Source organism: Eumetopias jubatus, unplaced genomic scaffold, assembly GCF_037043125.1.
Source record: "Eumetopias jubatus isolate StellerSeaLion01/CBP00866 unplaced genomic scaffold, mEumJub1_p1.0 scaffold_16, whole genome shotgun sequence".
In the NCBI taxonomy this organism is placed as follows: domain Eukaryota; kingdom Metazoa; phylum Chordata; class Mammalia; order Carnivora; family Otariidae; genus Eumetopias; species Eumetopias jubatus.
This window is the reverse complement of record NW_028274822.1, coordinates 43,868,344-43,890,243: the sequence shown is the minus strand read 5'-3', so window position 1 is coordinate 43,890,243 and position 21,900 is coordinate 43,868,344. Positions and strand designations below refer to the sequence as shown.

The window sequence follows — 21,900 nt, the reverse complement described above, 5'->3', positions numbered from 1 at the left end:
AGCATATCTCCAAGCACTTCTCTATATGATTGCCATATTGTATTTATAATAGCATTTCCTTTTAAATAGCTCAAGCTGTTTTAAAGGCATTATACAATTAATTTTCTAAAGCTACTTGGGAAAAACCCAAGTTAAACAGTTTATTTAATCAAGGCAGTAGACCAGAACATCTGATTCCTATACTAAATATTCTTCTGCATCTCAAGTTCTAGATAGTAGTAAGGTGTTTAGACTACACGTTAGGCCACACTTTTGCCACCAGGAATAGATGAAAAGTTAAATATTCAGTCAAGGGAATGTAAGAAATACCACAATGGTTTAAACCACCTAATGTAATCTCTCAGGCACAAATAACTCAGCACAGTATAGTCATTTTATGATACAACATGGAAACTAAGCTATTATTTAACTACCCATTAACTTACCCAATCTTCTTCAGACCTACTTGTAGCTCAGCCTGCCATAGGTTGTTCTTGACACAACTTTAGGACGTTCTACTGTTACTTTAGGTCACCTTCAACCTATTCCTACATTGTTTGATTACCTATTCTTTTGTTACAACTTCTCTCATGGTCTTCGTCCAATTTCTCCTCATTCAGAAGCCCTGAAATCCCACTGATCATTTTCGCTGTCCTTCTCTGAAGCATTTCTAGGTACGTGGCTTTGCCATAAACATTAGGTGGTTTAACAATCATTTTCTTGACCTGGAAATAGAACTAAAATGCTTTATTCCACCAGCAAGGGCTCTCAAATGTAACTGCATATTACACATAATTTATTAAATCAATTCCTACTAATGACATTCAGAGTACCATTAATCCAATCTTTTGTAATTATAAACATTCCAATACATAATGTTATATATGCATATATATTTATATATTATGTGTACATCATGAATACAGACATATCTGTAGAAAAATAACTTGCTAGGTCAATGGGCTATATTTTTAGTGCTGACCCATATCACTCAATTCAAAGGTTCTCATGGAAGCTATCTTCTTTCAAAGAAACATAGAAGTATATAAGGAATAAAAGGAGTAATTTTTATTCTTAGTAGTATCACATTCCCCTTCAAGTCTAACCCCCCAAAATAGTTTACTTTTAGTGGTAAAAGCAGCATTGCCAATGAAAACAAATTATTTTTAAAAGTCAAGCATATAAAAAATAGAGATGACTTCTAACCTACCATATATAATAAACTATCGTTAATGACCTTCAAAGAGATATTCTACCACTCTGATTATGTGGAAATCTTTGCATTTCAGGTTAAAAATTAAAGTCATTCCAAAGTCTTTGAAAAGGAGTCATTTGGGGGATATTTTTAAGCAGCCCCAGGAGTCCCAGAACTGGAAAGTCCCTTAGAGATCAACTAATCCAACCAGGCCCAGTATTTTACTATTGAAGAAAATGAGGTCATGAGAGTTTAAGGGCGTCAACTACATCTGGACTAGATTAGAACCCCAGGCTCCCTGCCCTTGACACTAGCTCTTGCCTTTGACACTATTGAACATCAGCTCATTTGCACAGAACAAAATTATTACACCTTTGGTACCCAAATCACCTCGGATGGCAAACACAAAGCTGTCAATTAACTATGGATTGACACTTCATGCTAAACTGTGATAAATGTTGCAGAAGACACGTGTGTAAATACCAATCCTCAACATACATGTTGTACATATATACACAACCCAAGGTCTTTGAGCTGCTGTAAGTACAGGGGAAGCTCAGGCAAGGAAGTGCACAGAGTATGAAAGAGAGTAACCAGAAATAAGAAATGAGAAACATTCATTTATAACCCAAATTTTCCTTTTAAAAACTCTGTTGTAACACAAATCATAACCTTTAAATCTAAATCTTTTAAAAGGTCCTATTTAGCTCCGGAATTCACCTTTTGACTACTTTAAAGACATCACTCCATATAGGCAGAAGATACAGCTCTAACTAAAACATTTATTTATATAAACCTCTTCCCTGGTATAAATAGGGTTATTTAATTAAAACTGATCTACATTTAGTTAAATACACAAAGACTAGCACCTGCTCAAATTAACTGATATAATTTGCTAAAAAATTAAAACAAAAATAAGTTTTCGGTAGGAAAAGACAGAAATGTGCGGCATAATACAAATTACATTTCAACTTATAGTTCTTAACCCAACTTGAAAAATGCTTAGGTTTTTAGAAGGTATACTAAGGGCAGATATGAAATACTCATATGACAAAATCCAAAATTCAAATCTATCATATGTTTTAAATGGTTGATAAAATTCACCACCAGTCTGTGCAGTGCTTAAACTTGATTACTTTTTGTATTTGAGCCAAAAGAACAAATTTGAATAATGTTAACTTGGGCAAAATGGTGGAGTATATACACAAACATGGCATTTCTTAAATAACATCTAGGATTTTTCTTTAAAAATCACTCTTCTAACTTAAGAATATCCCTTTGAAAACAGAATGGGGATTTGAGTTACTTAGGATTTCTTTTAAGGCATTTTAAAGCAAGATTAACTGTTGCTTTAAGTCTTGACATTTCCCGATTAATAACCCTGAAGCTTAATGAGGCACAACAGATTTAAGAATTGAAAATTTTCAATGAAAAGGGAAATTAAGGACAGTTTGGTGCAATATACTGTCACCAAAATAATCTGTCCCAAGAAGATTTTAGTCTCTATATGCAAAAAATACAATCTAAAAAAATTTCCTCTTAAAATCTCAGTCTGAACTTTTAGAAGATCAGAGCAGACTTCCAGGAACATATGAAAGTCAAAAACTACAATCTGTAAGTAAATTCTAAACTTTGAATTGGGGCCTAAGAAATTACAGATAGAGAGATACAGATTATCTATCTACATATATATCTCCATATATATATACTTTTAAATGTGTCCATAAAATATTTTAGGATGCACAAATTATTATTTATCAAATCACACCTAGTATGCTGGCAATGCACCATCTATGAGTAATGACCACATACCATAAGATAAGAAAAGGGCAATGATATGCATAACTGTGGCCACTAAGTAAAATAAACCATAAATACCAACCATGTTAATTCTCCTTACTTTCACAATAAGTTGTGACAAAGACACATGAAAATCAAATAAACACTGAGAATAAATATGTTTTATACCTAAAATGATTACTGCATCCTAGATTTCCCACTTCCTAAAATAAAGCTTCTTCTTATATGTTTCATGTGTTGAATATTAATCTTTTCAAAGTGTATACACTTCACAGGTGAAAATCACATATGGTTTATGCCATCTTTTTTCATACTTCCTCACCCAAGGTTGAAAGCAGGACTTATATGATAAGACTAAGAATCCAGAGTATCTATAAACATCAAGGTGATGTCCTTGATGCTTCATAACCCATACAAGTGTATTTAAATAAGAACAATGGAACTATGCCATTAAAATGTTAACTAGAAAAACAAAGCAGGTTTCTAGTCTAGTAATTACTGGGTAGGTAGTAAAAATAAAATTGATTTCTTTTTTTTTTTTGCCTGATAACAAATCTACTGAAGGCCTTGAAAGTCACTCGCATAATTTAAAAGGAAAGTTTGTCATAACTTTGTGATATCCTTTGATCTTTGAAATTTAATGGTTAAATTTGACTTTCTTGTTTTTAGTGCAAAGGAAAGTGCTAATGCCCTAAGTTAAAATAAGGAAGAATTAGAGAAAATCTTAAAAGCTGAATATTATAATGTACAAAATTGACTAGAATTATATAACTCTAAGTAAGAGAACAACTAAACTAATAATCTCTCAAAGTAAAAATAAAAGTGTTCAAAGTAAAACAAGGTACACTTCAGTTAACACATAAATGCACAAAGTCCTTTTGAATATTTTTTCTTTAACTGGTCTGAAAAAATAAGGCTGCTCTATATCTATACTAATAACCTATTCATCCTCTTTCCTAGAAGTCTTGTCTTCTTAGTCTGACCTTAAAAAAAAAAAAACAAAAAAAAAACTAGACTTGAATAGCAGATGACTGCAGAAGGGGCCATTTTCACCTTGCAGATAGATCTTTGTTATTCTGGTGTGTAAAGCAGGCCATTAGCACAAAGTCATTTCTAATCTCAGTTGTACAATCCACATGGCGCACTTAACCCTAACACTCATGTTGCATAAACTGTTCTGCTTTCACTCCTAATGACCTTGCAAATCATTCAATATAATTGCTTAACTTGCACCCAGGAATTAGGAGACTGCCAAATAACTTGATGACAAAGTTATAATTCCCCTTTTCCTGAGGGTTTACAAACGTCAACATGATATCCATCTAGAAGAAACTGAGAAAGAACATGGGACCGTAAAGATAAGCGCAGTATGTGACATTTATAAATTCTATTTTTAAAAAATGCTTAAGAAAATGACTTAGAAAATTCACACCTGACTTCAAGGCAGATGACTAAGAGAAAATGAGACTGCTCCAGTGGTACCACACTTGGTCCCACGGTACAAATGACCAACAAATGTCTGCTCCTCTAACTTCACTGCGCAGTATTCAATTAAAACTTACTTTCAGATAAAAAAGTTAGTGAACATAATACCATCTACTGCCGGTTTCACACTCTGAAAATTTATGAAAAGTTGTTTGTAAATTAGTAAGACCACTCAATGATGTTCAAAGTCAACGCTTTTAAAAATAAGATTTTTTGATCTACGACATTTTCTTTGTTTAAAAAAGGGAAAATATCTGATGTCCATAAGATTCTGAAGTTTATCTTGCCCTCCCCCTAACTTCAAACCACCGAAGTAGCTTTTTTCCTTCCTTCCCCTTCAGCCTAACCCCTTTAGTAAGCCCCATTTGAAAAGAAGAAACAATAAGGGAAGTGACAGGAGGTGAAAGAATGAGGAGTGCGCACTCCAAGAATAAAGGGCGTTTTTATAACAGGAGATACTTTTGTTAGCAAGTGACTGACTGGTCTCCTCCCCCAGTAAGAAGAAATTCCAACCACTTCCCAAAACTGCAGAGGCCAAGAACGTCTAGTCTAATAGTTCTGAAACCCCAGAGTCAGGAGAGCCGAGGGGGGCGGACTGGCGAGTGGGGGAAGGGGAGAGAGACCAGCAGGAGACCAAAGAACAAAAGGAGAAACCCAAGAAAGGAGAAAAGACGGGACCCCGGCGGCCATGGAGTCAGAGGGAGAGAGCGAGAGCGCGCGCCGGAAAGCAGGAGAGCACGACCTGGGGGAAGACAGCGCAGAGCCGGGCAGAGCGCGCGGCTCCACGGCGCACCATGGACAGGGCTCCAGCGGCCTCTGCCCACACCCCTCTAGGGGGCGGCGGGAGAAAGCGCGAAAGACCGCGGGCGCCGACCCCGTCCCGCCCCCGGCGCCCGCAGTCGCCCCCCCACCCCCCACCCTCGCCGCGGCCGGAGCGCGCCAGGCCGTGACCCGTGAAGACCGTGGAGGAGTACGACCCGCACCATCTGTCCCAGCCCCGGCCGCCCCCGGCGCAGCGGCACTTCCGAGCCGCGCCCGCACTTTTCAGAGCTGCCACCCGCTGGCCACCCCCAGCTGCAAGGGTGCGCAGGGGGTCCCTTGGGCGGATTTCCCCGGAGACCCTGACCTGCATTCAGGGCGGACACACCCCTCTCCTGCGGCCGCTTTGGAACCCCATCGCCTGCGGGGGCCGGTTCAGGACCCCCGCCCTGCCCCCGCCCTGCGCGGGGGTCGGAGCTGAGGCGCGCGGCGTCCCTTCCCGGGACCCTGTGGGCGGCCGGGAGGGGCCTTGGCTTATCCTCCGCCGGACGCCGCGGGGAAAGTTGGTCGGTCAGCCGGGCTGGGGACCGGTGGCGCGGAGTGGCAAGGGAGACTGCGACCTGCCTGAAGCAGGTGCTTCCTGCCGCGGAGAAGCCTCCTAGTACCGATTCCATGAAGAGGCTGTCTGGCGCTCTCCCGAGCCGTGAAAAGTGCGGAGGCTCCTCGCGAAGGCGTCCCCGAGGACTAACGCAAGGGAGAGACAGCGGACAGAGGAAGAGGAATAATAACCGAGTAACGGAACTTCTCCCCACCCGCCAGAATACCGGGCGTGCGGGGCCACGCTCTGGGTGCGGAGGCCCCGGCCCGCATAGACTCTTCGGGGCAAGGGGACGAGGTTTTCTTCCAGGTGGGACCGACACAGAACACAGTGAGGACAAGAAAACAAGAAGAGAAAGCAACTCTGGTCTGGGGTAAAGACAATAGGACACTGGAGCCCTCGGGCACCGGGAGGCGCGCGGGTGCCAGGGTGGGGTGGGGTGGAGGCACGTCCCGTAACTAAGACACCAGAGTGAGAATTCCTACTGCAAACTCGCGACCTATCCCTGCAGAAATAAACAAAAAAATCGGAGCAAAGTGCAAAGCAAGGGGCGAGAAGCGCAGAAAACTGCAAAACCTGGGAGCTATCCCGCCTCACCCTTCTGCTGCCCAGAGATACCCCCTGCAAGCTCGCCCGGCCCGGAAGGAAGAACAGAGGGGGCCGGCGATCGGTCCCTTCGGGACCCGCCGGCAGCGGCGCCGGAGACCAGCCGGCCCGGCCAGCCCTGCCCCAGTGCCCCGGCCCGAGCCTCGTGCCTGCGCAGCTCCCGACCGCGCGGTGCGGCACCTCCCTTCCCGGGTGCGCAGCCTGGCCCCGCAGCGGCGCGGGGAACAAAGGGACCCGGCGCCGCCCGCCCCACCCCGCCCGCGGCCCGGCCCGCGGAGACCGCCGCGTACCTGAAGCAGGGCCGCCAGCAGCGGCAGCAGGGTCCGCGACGCTCCCACTATCCGGCACATGGAGGCGGAGAGGGGCCGAGCGAGGAGCCGGAGGCGGCGGCGGCGGCGGCGGCGGCAGCAGCGGCAGCACCAACAGCGGCGCGGAGAGACGGCTCCAGGCAGTTTCCACCCCCTTCCCTTCCCCTCCCCACCCCACCCCCTTCACCGCTGCTCTCCTCTCCCCGCCAATGGAGAGCGAGCTGATGACAAATAGCGGGCCGCGGAGTCCGCGGGACTCGCACCAGGAGTAATAAAACAGACCGAGAGATCAAGGAGCTGGGGAGGGGGCGGGGGAGAAGGCGGGCGTGCGTGTGAGGGTGTGAGAGAGAGAGAGAAAGAGAGAGTGTGTGCGTGTGTGTGTAGGCGGCCGCGGTGGCAGAGCAGGCGGCTAGGCTCCGGCCCTAAGCGCAGCGGAAGCCGGGAGGGATGCAGGCGGCGGGGACCTTGGCCGGTGTAGGATGCGGAGGTGGAAGTGGAGCGGCTGGCGCTCCCGAGGAGCTCCGCAACGCGAGGTTTCGGGCTCGTGGCTTTGCTTCCTCTGGGTCCCCTCTCCAGGGCCGCTCTGCAAGACGAAGATGCCGAGGAGAGCGCCGCGGGGAGGGCGCTCCGGGCCGTGCGCGCTGCGCCCACAAAGGGCAGCAGTCCCGCCGCCCGGCGCCTCGTTGCGGGGGAGGAGGGGGGAGCTGAGGGCCGCTTTCCGGCACCCCGGAGAGTTGGAGACTGTTCTCCGGCCTCGGCCGCACGGGGGCGAGGCCAGGGGCCGGCGCGGCCGCTACTGCCGCGGCTCCGTCCCGCGCAGCCGCCGCCGCGGCCACCCCTGCTGCCCGCGCGCCGGCACTCGCCTGCCGGTCCTTGCCCGGCGCCGCTCACTCGCGCGCGCCACCCCACCCCCCGCCGCCGCCGCCGCCCGCGCACCCCGCTCGGCCTCCGCGAGCGCGACGGACGCGAGCCGCAGCCGCCGCCGCCACTCTCCTGGCGCTCGCCGCACGCGCTGCCAGGCTGTGCGGCCCTCTCTCCTCTCCTCTCTTCTCCTCTCCCGCCGCCGCCGCCCTCGCCCCCGCCTCCTCCTCCCTCCTCCGCCGAGCTTCCCCGCCCGCGTCGTGGCCAATCGGAGGCCACCGAGCTGCGGCGGTAGCCGGCCAGATCCACGGCAACCGCCCGCCCCCGTCCCCCCCGAAGCACCCCGGTTTTGCTGCAGCCCGCGGGGGGTCGCCGGAGGGAAGTCGGGTGCGCGCAGCACCGCCCCGGCAGGTGGAGGGGCTGCGGGAAATAAAATTACTTGCACGGGAACTTGATGGTTGGCAGGTTCCTCCTTGGACCGCGATGGGGAATCAGAGATCAGGAAAGGGGACAATGCCTCCTAGGCAGCCTAACACACGCTTCTTTTTCTGTTTTGTCATTCTTTCGAGATAGATTATTTTTCTGGGTAAGGGCAGACACAGCATTCTGGCGACGCCGGCAGAGCCCATCCTGGCCATTGTTGTCTGAGGTGCTTGCCTTGAGCCACCTGAGGGCCGGGGAGGTCGGAGGCCGCGGTTTCTCTGTGGCCCTCGTACTTCTCCCACCTTTGCGAATGTGCTGGAACAGCCCAAGTTTGTGTGTTCTTGTTTCGTTTTCTTTTGTTCTCTCTGAGAGTTTGAGAGTGCGTGTTATTTTATTTGAAGTCTCCCGTTCTGTATTTCTAACTCGTTAGTGGTACTGTTCACAATTTTTAGCAAACAGTTTCAGGGACTTTGACTTCCTCCCTACACCACCTCCAACAACGTCAACAAAGAAAAACAGAAAAGGAAGAGAGAGGGATAAACAACCTAAAAGCCAGAGCTCGCTGTGAAAATAGGATTATCTAAAAGATAAAATGACTGATAGAGAGTTCGCACCAAATAACGGAGTTTTGTTTCCTCTCCTTAAGGCATGAACTTGGAGTGGTACACAAAAAGTGAGAGACTTTACAAGTTTGGGTCACAAGCATTTGTGGAACGGAGGGAGAGGTGAGGAGTCATTGATTTGGATACATAATGAATTTTTTCCAGAACCTTTTTTTTTTTTTTTTTTAGGTTTTACAGGTAAATAAAAATACCAGTATTTTATTTAAACGTTTCCACACTCTGGAGGTCGTGGAACTTTTTTGCAGTTAATGAACATTATTCTTATACTTTGGGTAACTGAAGTACTAACATTTGAATTTGAATTTCAGGATACTGATCATTTAAGAACTTGATGAATTTCTAAAAATCAAGTACTAACTTCTTTGACATGAGTGATGTAGCTTTTGATAATGTACTATTGCTGGCTAGGCTTTTAAAAATTTAATATTCATAGGGAGGCTTATTCAATTTTAATTAAAACATAATATTGTAGGCCATTTTTTAAATGAATCTCAAAAAAATTTCCTAGATTTTTTTCTCAAAAAGAATAAGGAAGATCATGTCAATTCAAATTCCTCCCCACTCCCAGCAGTAGCCATTGATGTTTATTGCCATTCTGATTAAAGTTAGAACAGATTTCAGCATGAATAACTCTATTGCTTGTTAGTATTATTTGCTAGAAGCTTTAAACATCATGTCCCTTATAAATTAAACTCTTATTATGACTTCAAAATCTGCTTTGGAATGCCTGTCAGCTAATTCTCTGATTCCAATAGTTTTTGATCATACAGATAAGAACTTGCAGGGTTTTTGTTTTTGTTTTTGTTTTTGTTTTGGTCCAACTTGCATGCCTCTCATTTTTCAATGGTGAATTGCTTTGGAAACTTGCCCGAGATTAACTTGACCACGTGGTCAGCCAAATCTTGCTAATCAGCCTTTTATCACAAGAAGGAATAGCCTATTCTAAAATTATGTTATTGGAGACTTTGTGCATCCATTTGATATTAATAAAATTAGATACAGTGTTGACTTTGGCACGCAACACACCTCTTTCTCCATTGAACCAGTTAGAATAATCTAATGGGGCCATTCATTTCTTTGGGCAAATGGTGACCAAACTCTTAAGATTTTCAGCCCAGATCACAGCATTGTTAGTCAGAAGACTAACTTTCCATCAGCCTGCAGAGCTCGGGGGCTGCAGGGGACTTGGCAGTGACCCAGAGAAACAGCCAGGTGGTAGGGGAAGGGGAAGAAAACAAGAAAATAATAAAAATTAAGGCTGGGCTCATAACACTGAAAATCAGTCTAATCCCTTGATTTCTGGCCTGTGGGCTGCTGCTGATTTACTACAAGAGGTCTCAAACAAATATGTGCACCAAGCATTGTGGACAGACTGAATAAATGATGGGCACATAGCTAGTTTCCATATGTATATAGATACCATGATGATTTATTTTTAGCATTTATTTGAAAGTAAAATCATAACTTTTTTGTTGTGTATTTTCTCAAACGGGAGATGCTAAACCTACAAGTACATCATTCAAGTGTTTGTATAAAAGGGCCCTCACTTTGGAAACAAATGACAAATAGTAGGATCTATCTGCAACACCCTCACCTACAACCTCCCCTCCCTGCCGCCCCACACAGCTCCAAGACAGGAACCATACTTGTCTTTACCCTGCTAAGTGTCCTTCCCAAATATTAAATGAAGACACTCCTCAACTTTTCCTCCTTCTCTCCCAACCCCCATGGCAAGCTAGGATTGTCCCCTCTCCCTTAGGAAATGGCCCTCACATTGCAAGTTTCTCCCCAGTTAGCTTTAGGGTATTAAAGCTGACCTTCCCTGGGTTATACCCCTTTTATAGGGTTATGGGATGTTCTAAATTAAAGTTAAAGATGATCTGGGCAACCCCCTTATTTTCCAGGAGCACTGAAACTTAAAGAGGTACACAAAGCTACCTGCTGGAAAGTAGGGAACCCCGACGAGACACCTGCTTTGTTACTCCCAGTCCTATCTAGGATCTTTACATTAATCTAGAGAGTCCCTTTTAACTTTAGAAAAATCAATGATATGGAATGAGAGGAAAGTTTAACAAAAAAAAAAAAAGAAGAGGAAAAGAAAGAAAGAGAGAGGGACAAAGAAGAAAGAAAGAAGAAAGAAAGAAAGAAAAAGAAAAAAGAAAGTTTAATGAGGCTGGGGATTTGTCCACTATTTCTCTTAGCTATTTTGTTCTTTGCTGTATACATCACATGGGGCTCATAACTGTTTTTCTCTCTGCTGGTCTCAGTTCCCATGTTCCATTTTCAGTGTGATCATCTCACTGTATTTAGTGTGATTCTTGTGTTTCAAGATTTGTATATTTTCTTTTTTCAGATTTTATTTATTTATTTAGAGAGAGAGGGGGGAGACTGGGGGGAGGGGCAGAGGGAGAAGGAGAGAGAGGTTTCAAGCAAGCTCCACGCTGAGTGCGTAACCCAAAGAGGGAGGGGGGCTCGGTCTCAGGACCCTGAGATCATGACCTGAGCTGAAATCAAGAGTTGGACTCTCAACTGACTGCGCCATTCATTTGGTACTCAGCCAGAGAAGTCGTCATCTGTTCCAATATTAGAAGAAAAACTTGGGTTTTTTAAATCTACTCTTGTTTGGAGATATTATTTACATTTCATTCTGTCTTTTCTTTTAAAAAAAATTTATTTTTTTTTAAGTATTTGAAAATCCAACTCAATGTTTCCATGGAAAATATAACCACGCAAGTAATTTAAAGTACGTTTGGTCAAGTGAATAAAGGAGTTGTACATTTCCATGACCAGGGAGGTAATTCACAAGCAGCTTTTATATATTACAAGGAATACCACTTCCTTCCCCCCCCACCCCCCCACCCCCAAACAATCCCTTTCTGGAAGTTAGAAAGGTATAATAAACAGTATGGATTTGAATTCAGGTGGACCTAGCTTTATGAACTTGGGTGAGTTTCTCAACATTTCTAAGGCTCTTTTCATTATTTCTAAAATGTGGATAATATATCAGGATGTCTTAAGAAAGCCTGATATGAACACAGTGGAACACAGGAGGGACTTTTATCTATATGTGTATTAAATATGCTTACTTCCACTGAGGATTTGGAGCAGAGTTGTTGAGGAATCTCAGTGAATATTCCTCTCACCTCCTCCAGTACTATCTGCAATTAAAACAAACAAGGCTTTGAATCAGAGTTTTATTTGGGAGGCATGAATTTTACAGAGGGACGCGAAATCTCTAATGTAGGTAGCAATGGCTGAATACATATTTTACTGACAAAAGTAATAAATATATGGTGGCTTTACAAGATGCATAAAAATATCTGCGTATATGAAGTATTAGTAGGAAACTATCTTCAATATTAATGTATTGATTTTACACAGGAAAGCATATTCATTTTTGGATTATCTCATAAACTGATAATAGCAAGACCAGGACTAAAACTTACTTGGCTTAGAACTTTTCTCCAGTAAACCTGAATTCTGTCATTTCTCAAACAACTTTCTATGTGTTCCCAGAGTCAAGATTTCATAGTTGATTTCAGAGTCCTGCTTGAATATCAGCTGTATTTGAGAAAATATAATTTGCGTGATGTTAAAGAAATCTGCCTTCTGCACGGGAAGCATGGATGTTTATGGGATAAGAACAGCACTTTGGATTCCTTAAGAATCAGAAGGCCTATTTCTCAAGAAAAACGTATCTTCAGAAAATAAAACAAATCATGTTGAAGACTCTGGTAACATTAGTTGTGCCAAACTTTTGCCCTTGTGTCCTTATAAAAGCAAAGATCTGCCTTCTGGAAGGTTCTGAAATACAATGGTCAGTGTTTAGAAGATACTAAAATATATTTAGTATCTGAGCTTATACAGACTCTGTGCCCTTTCTTCCAGTGAAGTTCCAGGCCGTTGAAAAGTATTCCCTGGATTCAGGAGACCAGTGTTCTCTTCCCAGATCTATGAATGGTTGAATCCTCTTAAACATGCCACTTAATTTCTTTACACATTTTCTTACCTATAGAACCTAAATAATTCCACTTTCCTCACAAAATGCTGAGTGGTCTAAGAAAATAATGTCAGTAAAGCCTATTTAGCTCTTTAGAGAGAAGTTATAGATAAATATACGGTATTCTTTAAGGCTGTGGATTCGGCTCTCACAAGAAGAATGATTATTTGGTACCTAAAGTTAAGTCATATTTTAATGATGTGGCATAAGCAACAAGCTGCCTTGTGCTTATTAAATCATTCCCCTCCCCCCTCCACTTATCCACAGATTTAAAAATAACATATTTATCCTTCCATTACAAAGGCAACACATGCTCATCCATAGATACTTGAGAAAATTATATTCAGTTAAACATACCATAATCATCCATAGAGGACTTCTTACATTGCAATACAATCTGGGAAGATATAGTCCAAGTTTTCCTTTTCAATGGTGAATGTAAAAAAAAAAAGTCAACGATAGTCCCATTTATTACAGAATTTATAATGTGTCTCACTGTGATTCATTCTTTCCATAGCTCAAAAAAGCCAAGTGATTACCATAAACAAGCATTTTCTTTCTGGGAGGTCTATTATTTTGAATCATCCTTGAGAAGCTTTTTCACCAAAAATGTGTTTGCAAGAGATGGGAATATTCTCACTTCTAAAGTTGTTAGACAGCCAATAATAAGCATGTATTTGCATTCCCAAACTACCTATCCAAGCCATATGCAATGTTAAAACCTTGGAGGCCTACTAGCCCCTGGGAAGAGTTCTTGGAGGCTTCTGGTCCTCAGGGCTTTGAGGGAAGGGATGAGTGGCTGGCAAAGACAAATGGGCACAGCCGAACATCAGAAGAAGGAAAGAACTAAAGCACCTGAAGTTTGTGCTTTGTAATGAGAGGAGGGGACAGAATGTGGACAGAATGTTGACTATGGCTAAACTACAGGATGAGGGCAAGATCATAATCCTAGTAATTACTCAATAAATGTTTTTTCCATTTTAGAAGTGAGTCATGCCCCCCCCCCAAAAAAAAAGAAAAAGAAAAAAAGAACATGAAATTTGGACAAGAGCGTGGGACAGCCTTTTCTTTTCAGCATCCAGAACTGACAGGATGGGCCACACAACAGGGCGACTGGTAAGTAGCAGTCATCCAGGGCAGTTCAGTCTGTCTTTTCCCAGAATTTGCACATCTCTTGAGAAGGGCAAGTCATCATCAACAGTAAGAAATTTTCACTCAGAGATGCTTGCTGGTAGGGATGTGCGCTGCTATTCCCAGTTCTCAAATCTTTACCTCAACAAATATTATAAACCTATTATACTTCAAAAATTCTGCCTCTGAAGTTATTTTTGTAAGGTTGGAAATGACATAAAATGGCCTGTTGTAATTATAGCCTTTTTTTTTTTTAATTGAAAATAAATTCTATCCATATGTTAATGAGATAGTTTAAGCTTTAACTGAAGAAGATGTAAGTTGGCTTCTTTTTTTTCTTATTTTCTGGATGCAGAATCTTACAGGTTGATCCTTAATTTTCTGATCTCTCTCATTTTTTTGTATGTTCCCTGCCCCCCTACATTCTCTCTCTTTCAAATACGTTTTCTGGGAGATTTCTTTAGGTTTTTTTTCCAGCCTTTCTGTTGAATATTTGGTCATATTTTTGATTTCCAAGAGTTTTTGGTTGTTCTCTGATAGTTTCTTTTATAGCAACTTGCTCTTGTTTCATAAATGGAAAAGCTTCTCTTATCTCTTTACATATTGTTTAAAAGTTTTCTTCTGTTCCCTGAATCATCTTAGTTGACCCTCTGTTGCATTTCTTGCAGTGTTTATTTTTGTCTCTGTCTTTCATGTCAGAAGCTTTCTTGGGGAAGGGGATTATGTTCAGCATGCAGAATTTAACATGATCCTCCCAGTTTTCCATAAGCCGTCCTACCCTACCTCAGCTTTGCTTGAGTGATGAGTTCAGAGACTGTCTCTAAGAATTCAAGAACCTTCTTCTCAGAACTTCTAACCACTGTCCTCTCAATTCTGATGAAATAGGGGTTGTTACTCCCACACTTATACCCCATGCCTCATGCACTGGGCAGCCTGGGACTGGTTTCTGCCCTGCAGAAGTATATAAACTCCCCAGCTGAGATAGGCTCAAGCCACACTGCACTCTGCTGGTAGCTTGATCTTACTTTTCTCTGTCTAGATTTAATCTGTGGCTTATTCCTTGATAAAGGAAAGAAGGAGTCCTTCGTGATTATCTGGAGGCTAGGTGACTGTCGATACCTTTTTCCCTGATGGAGATGGTCATCTAAGGATGAGATACATATGCATCAGTCTCCACTGAGACCTGGATCCCTGGAAGCAAGTTAGGACTCCCACTGTGACCCAGCCTTTCCTGAAGTTCATGAAGGACACTTCCTGTCACTCTCCATTTTGTGTGAGAAACAGTGTCACCTTCATATATTACCTAGTCCCAATTCACTGTTCTAACACCTATAGTTTTCAGCTTTAAAAAAAAATTCTAAATCTTCTATCCTCAACTAATATAAATAATAGTCATGAAAACCATTTTCAAGGTTGTAGCACATCATGTTGAAGCAATCCATGGGAGTATATTGACCCCCTGAGAGTTCACTTATGTACGTGCTAACTAAAACGATCCAGAACGAAGTACTTATCCATATCATATGGGTAGACTTATATTTCCAATAGACAGTAGTGAAACATAAATTTACAGTATTAGTAATCCAAACCTCAAATTTGGAGTAGCTGAGAAAGAAATACTTCGGTAACTAAGGTATTTAGTACAATTATCGTCAGCTTTTTTTTGATGCTTGTCACACTGTGTGTACTAAAATGTCCTAGAAAAAACATCTTTCATTGGAATGAAAGGAACACCCTATAATGTCTGTGAATTAATAGTTGCCTTTATTATACCTTGCCCCAAATATTGTGACAAATTCCTAGTGGGGAATCTCATCACTACTTTCCCCACTAACATTCCTGCTATTGAGAATCACTGATCGAATATTTAACTCCTCTTCCCTTACACTTAGTATGAACCTTCTCTTATCCATTTGAAGTCTTATGAGGTTGAATTTCATCATCTTGTTATTCAACAACGTGCCATCACTTCACCTTATAGGGGTTTATAAAGATTTTATACACATGCTGATTTCAAGCTTGGAGTTAAAAGGGATATATTTAAAACCATTTAACACATGTGTAGAAAAACTCACCATTTCACCAGAAGTTGTATTTCCAGAGAATCAGTTCTAAAAAATGTATCTCTTCTGTTTAGAATATCCAGTGTATCTTATAGTAAAATTAAGTAGTTTACCACTTCCTAGTAGCAACATAGGAGAGGGAAAAGCTTATTTTAAATTATTAAGAAAATACTTTCCCTTAAAAAAAGGGGGGGGACTTTTAAAAAGACTGTGTACAAATTGGATCACTTATCTGAGAATGGAACAAAATACAAGACTAATACTGCAAATCTTTTTCCTTTACTCTTAGGTCTACAGAAGACAGGCAGACTTCAGAGTGGCTCTGCACAGACTCTAGAGTTTGTAGGAAGAGAAACAAGGGAGTGGTGACAGGCTGGCGGGGAGGGAGAACCACGGTGAGCAGGAATAGGGACACTCGAAAGCTCCAGTGAGAGTTTCAAACTCCACATGCCTGGCAAAAGATAGCAGTGAATAGATGATGAATTGAGATAGCACTTGCCTGAAGGAAAGCAACCTGCTTGGATCTGAATAAGCAGGAAATTCTTGAGTTTGTTCAGCAGAACCTAGAAAAAGATAACCTACGACGCTGGTTAAAAATCTTTCCCCTGTAGTACATGTTTTTTGGTTTGTTTAAGAATCACAAAATCAACCTAGCTGCTTGCATGTTGTATACTGTTAAGAAATCACTTTGCATCCCTCTATAAATCCTAAAGTTTAAATTGCTGATGGCATCTCCTATAATTGATATGGTAAAATCAGATTATTACCAAAATTAAAGTAAAAAAAATATTTGCTATTTATAGTTTTCCAGAGTTAATGTTAAAAAAAAAAAACCAACAAAAACCCAAACCCTGCATTTAAGAAATCTTCACTGAGGGGCACCTGAATGACTTAGTCAGTTGAGCATCCAACTCTTGATCTCAGCTCAGGTCTTGATCTCAGCGTCATGAGTTCAAGTCCCATGTTGGTCTCCATGCTGGGTGTGGAGCCTAGTTAAAAAAAAAAAAATAACTAAACTAAAAAAAATGTTTAAAAATCTTCACGAACAGTTAAAAACTCATTTGTGGTCCTCCACAATGGTACATAATTAATAATTAATAGTTTTCTCCAGAAATCAAATTCTTAAAACCTTTATGCAATATTTTGAACATAAAAATAAATGTTTTGCATCCTTAGTTATCAGTTTCCCAATTTTTGTTTTCATTTTAAAATATTTGTTTTTGACCACAGTTTTCTTCACTAAACATTTCTCTACCTTTGTGCTCCTTTGAGTCAAATTCATAGCAAATACCATTTCTTAGCTCTGTGTGATTGATGCTATTTTTAAAAATCTGTATATATCTGAGTCAGCTTACAATATCTTAAAAACAAGCAAGTGAATAAAAAAAGCAGCAAAGAGGGAGTTGGTGGGGAGGAAAGAACAAAAAGATACAGTTATTCACACTGTTGACTTTTCCTATGCTTTGTTAAAATGTCTAATCCTGAAACCGATGTGGTGTGGTGTGGCCCTGCTCCTTGAACCAGCCATTAGGAGGTGCTCCTAGTTTAGAACAAACTCTTCAAACCTTTAAGGCTACTTATAGTCTAGTTCTTATGTTTTGTAGAATTTATCTTTAATTTTAGAAATTTTTTATTTCACTTGAACTTACCACTTGTAAAAATTGTCAAGCTGACAGCTCTGGAAACCGAAGTCATCCAATTAGGCCAAAAAACAAATGTTTCTATGGCATCTATCACCACAAAACACCAAGTGGCCCTTAGACAAACACATCAGGTTAAAAGAAAAACATGTATTTGAGAAGGAACAACTTCCCAGCTATTCTGCCTTCAGACAGATGAAGTTGATAACTGGTGTAGAGCAGTGGTCTTCAGGAAGTTTTCCCAAGGGCGGTATCTAATTTTGTACAATAGAAGGGTACGTTTATATCCTGAATGTGCCTCCAGGATAGAGTCTACTTTCATAAAGCAGTTTCACAGCTGTTTGTTATGGACACTGATGTGGGAAACAAAGGCAGAAGAAACATTATTAAATTTCCTTACTACTTACAGCCCACTGACAAGTCCCTGAAATAGGCAGAGTGACATTTCTCTAGGGACTCAACTGCCTCGATGTTGACCATTTGCTAAGGGCGAAAGGCAATCCTAGCCCGACCCCCCACCCCATAGCCCAGTTCCTGTAAGTCTACTTTAACATATAAAAATTCCTTTAAAAATTTCCTTTATCTCTAAACCCCCAAGATACATGTTGGCAATCATCCTCCAAGTCTATGGCCCATTGATACACATCTGAAGGGTCTCATGACTCAGGTTTTATTAGACGGTAGTAAATGACCTTTTCCCAACAATAGCTAGCACCCGCAAGGTCCTGGAAACCTTGCTTCCAAAATTCCTTAGAGCCTTACGCTATCCCTAACCCTCCCCCAACTTGAAAGTATATAATGGGCCACTCCTCATGACCCCAGTGCAGCTCTTGCTGTTGATTTTGTATTTTTCTCTTATAATAAATAAAATAATTGTATATATTTTTCATATGATGTTATTTTGCATTTTCTTAACAAATCACTGCTCTGTATGTCTTATATTGGTAGCTCTTACCTTTGTGTAATGTCTTCCAGCATTGAACAAATAAAGTCTTCTAAAAAGGACATCATTATTGTTTGTTTCCACATTTAATAACAGTCTTCCTTGGGTTTAACCAAGAACTGTATCACAGTGACTATTTTTTAATAATATTGATGACATATTCTATGCCATTAGTATTTTCAAAAATTGTGACTATTGAATATTTTCAATGTTTTGCTCAAAAATTATGATTGTTTTTATTAATTGATATAGTGCTTTAATGTATTTTAATAATAAATTATGTAATATTGATTCATTTTACATTCCTGAAATAAGTCCTACCTGATGACTTTATTATGTAGCATAAAATCCTAGATTTTATTTATGATTTTTAAAAATCATCTTTATTTGAAGATATGTGGATATCATTGGCAGAATCTGGTATTTTATTCAGTTCTAAAAGTACTATTATATTGTGTTTATTACATAATTTTATTTAATATTTGCTAATAATGTTATTAGACACTTGTTATTCTATTCTTTTTCTGTTTCTTTTCAATTCATTAATTTTATTACCTAATTCTTTCCTTTTTTTAAATTGATCTTTTCAATTTACAATTGATCTTTTCTTTTTCTAAAATTTACTTTATTTGCATTCTTCACAACACATAGAAAATATTAATACATATGAATTCACTTTTGTTTGCCACTTTTGTTTTAACATTTTTATTACTTTTTATCTCTTCTTTGGTTCAATAGTTTTTTTGAGAAGTATGTTTTCATTTCTAGGGGTTTGAACCTTGTTTTCAGTAACAGAAGAATTTATATTTTTCATTCTATTGTTGTCACTTAATATGGTGCATGATTTTGGTTTCTTTGAATTACTGATTTTGTTTTGGGTATGGTATCAATTTTAATACATGCTTCTTGCATATTTTATATGAAAGAAAGTTACTGGTAATGCCAAGAACTGTGACAGGTTGAGAATTTGCCTCACTTGATTGCTAACAAGTTAGCTTCCATGGTTGTGTGAATGTTGGGAGAAGACATGCAATTCCTGGGTCACAGAGAAAGGATTTTATCACTCACAGCAGTAGTGGTAGCTAGAGTATCATCATTTTTATGTTAGCTCTCCATGCTGTGATTTCCACAGGACAAGGTAAAGAGAACTAGGTGACAACTACATACAACATGATATGTTACAGAAGAAGAATCCTGAGGTTAGGGAACCTGATCATTTTATAAATGGCAGTAAGCATGCCTCTCCTTTGTTCTGGAGAAATATTGTCTCCATCTCCAAGACTCTAAGCAAGCCAACTCTGCTCCAGAGGGAGACATTATCTCTCTCTTCCAAGGTTATTTCCTATAAAAGCATCCTTTAAAAAAAAAAAGATTTTATTTATGTGAGAGAGAAAGAGAGAGAAAGCAAGCATGAGTGGGGGAGGGGCAGAGGGAGAGAGCGAAGCAGACTCCTCCCTGAGAAGGGAGCCCAACTCAGAGCTCAATCCTACGACCCTGGGATCACGATCTGAGCCGAAGGCAGATGCCCAACCAACTGAGCCACCCAGGTGCCCCTCTATAAAAGCATCCTTCGAAAGATAGCCTGAAGCATCCAGTGCCTCTGCTGGCAACATGTGCAAAAATGCAAGAAACTCATGGACAGTTATCTCCCAACAGGGGTAGGGGATAAATATATATATATATATATTTATCTTGTTCATTTACTTATAATTATTTTTATCAGCTCAATATAGACATTGATATAAAATAGAGATATTTATTCTATCTATCATCTATCTATCTAGAATGTTGTGATGTTTAACAAGATAGATAGTTAAGTGTGCATTTAAAATGTTATTTCCTGTATTTTAATAATTTTTTAAAATATATTTTAAGCTATTCTGCTGTAGATACTCAGTATTATTTTTCTTTTACTGTTATAATAATCTTTTTTAGTCCCGTTTGTGTGAATTGCCACCTTTGCTATAATTATCTGTATAATTATTTAGATCTCTCTCTTAAAAGTATGAACTCACTGGATTACTTTTTATTCAATCTGACACATTTTTCCCTTTTAATAGGGCAGTTTAAACTATATTCATTAATTTTTTTGGTCTTAGATAATTTTGTAGTCTCGTTTTTGTTTGCGTACTCTTTGGCTTCTGTTCTACGGGCTGCTTTGTTTACTTTTATCTTCTCAATGCTTTTAGAAAGCAGACTTCCTATGTTTAATTTTGTTAGTAGTTATTTCATCATTATTAAGATATATTCATAACTGCTTCTAATTAATCAAAATAGTAACAAAGAGGCTCTTGTTTATTAATTGGGCTTCTTTCATCTGTTTCTTTCTCTGTCCCATAATTCAAATGGTTATTCAAACTGTCCTTGCTATATCTATACATATCTTCCAGAGGCTGGAAGAGATCAGGGTGCTAGCATGACCGGGTCCTGTGAGAATTCTCTTCCTGGTTTACAGGTGGTCTTCTTGCCATGTGCTCATATGTCCTTTCCTCAGTGTGTGTGCTCAGAGAGAGAGAGAGAGAGAGAGAGAGATCTTTGTTTTATAAGGCCAAAAATCCTACTGGATTAGGATCCTACCCTTACAACTTCATTTAACCTTAATTGTTTCCTATAAGTCCTATCTCCAAATACAGTCATATTGGGAACTAAAGATTCAACATACGAATTTGCAGGGTGGGGCGGGGGCAAATAACAATACTATAACATTTGAGACCTTCATTTATACTATAATCTGGGGTTGAAAGCCCTTCCCACTTTCTTTTTAAAGATTTATTTATTTGAGAGAGAAAGAGAGACTGAGCACATGAGCTTGGGGGTGGGGTGGTCAGAAGGAGAGGGAGAGAATCGTTAAGCAGACTCCCTGGTGAGTGTGGAGCCTGACACAGGGCTCTGATCCCAGGACCTTGAGATCATGGCCTGAGCCCAAATCAAGTGTGGGTCAGCCAACCTACTGAGCCACCCAGGTGCCCCTCTTCCCACTTTTTACTAAGTGACCAGGTTGTCTTCATCTTTCAAGACTAGTTCAAGGTCGCTCCCTCCAGGAAGTTATGACTGAAACCTTGATGGACCTACAAACTCCAGTGCTATATGGTCCCTCCATGGGGGGACAACTCCCCTTTGTCTGTTAGTGTTGGATGAGCTCCAGTGTACCATAAACTCCTCAGGGCCAGGGCTAGTTTCTTATTTACCATAAGACTTCAGTGCCTTGGGCAGTGTCTAGCTCAGAGTAAGCCTGTAATCAAGGCTGGATAAACTTATAGCACAGATCCTGGACCACCCATGTTCAGTGAGGCACTTGGAAATCTTAGGAGAGACAGGAAGAGGAGGGGAGGGTGAGGAGAGAGGGAGTGGTACCCAGTAGGAGCAAGGACCTGAGCCCTGGGTGACTGAACTTTGATCTTATTGCTTGACCACCAGGACTTCTCAGGCTGCCAGCAGAGAGTCACAAGTTTTGTATCAGGTGATGAAAATTTAATTCCTTTCCAG

At 41.1% G+C, this 21,900-nt stretch overlaps 1 protein-coding gene across 1 annotated transcript in view; it reads right to left on the bottom strand.

Annotated features, from left to right (window-relative positions):
• CDH2 (cadherin 2) overlaps positions 1 to 6,879 on the bottom strand; it is a 207,039-nt gene extending 200,160 nt beyond the window's left edge. Inside the window, exon 1 of the mRNA XM_028098388.2 lies at positions 6,713 to 6,879. Within this exon, the coding sequence (XP_027954189.1) occupies positions 6,713 to 6,772 (60 nt within the window). The 5' untranslated portion in view covers positions 6,773 to 6,879. The remainder of the gene's footprint in view (positions 1 to 6,712) is intronic.
• Between the last annotated feature and the right edge of the window lie 15,021 nt (positions 6,880 to 21,900).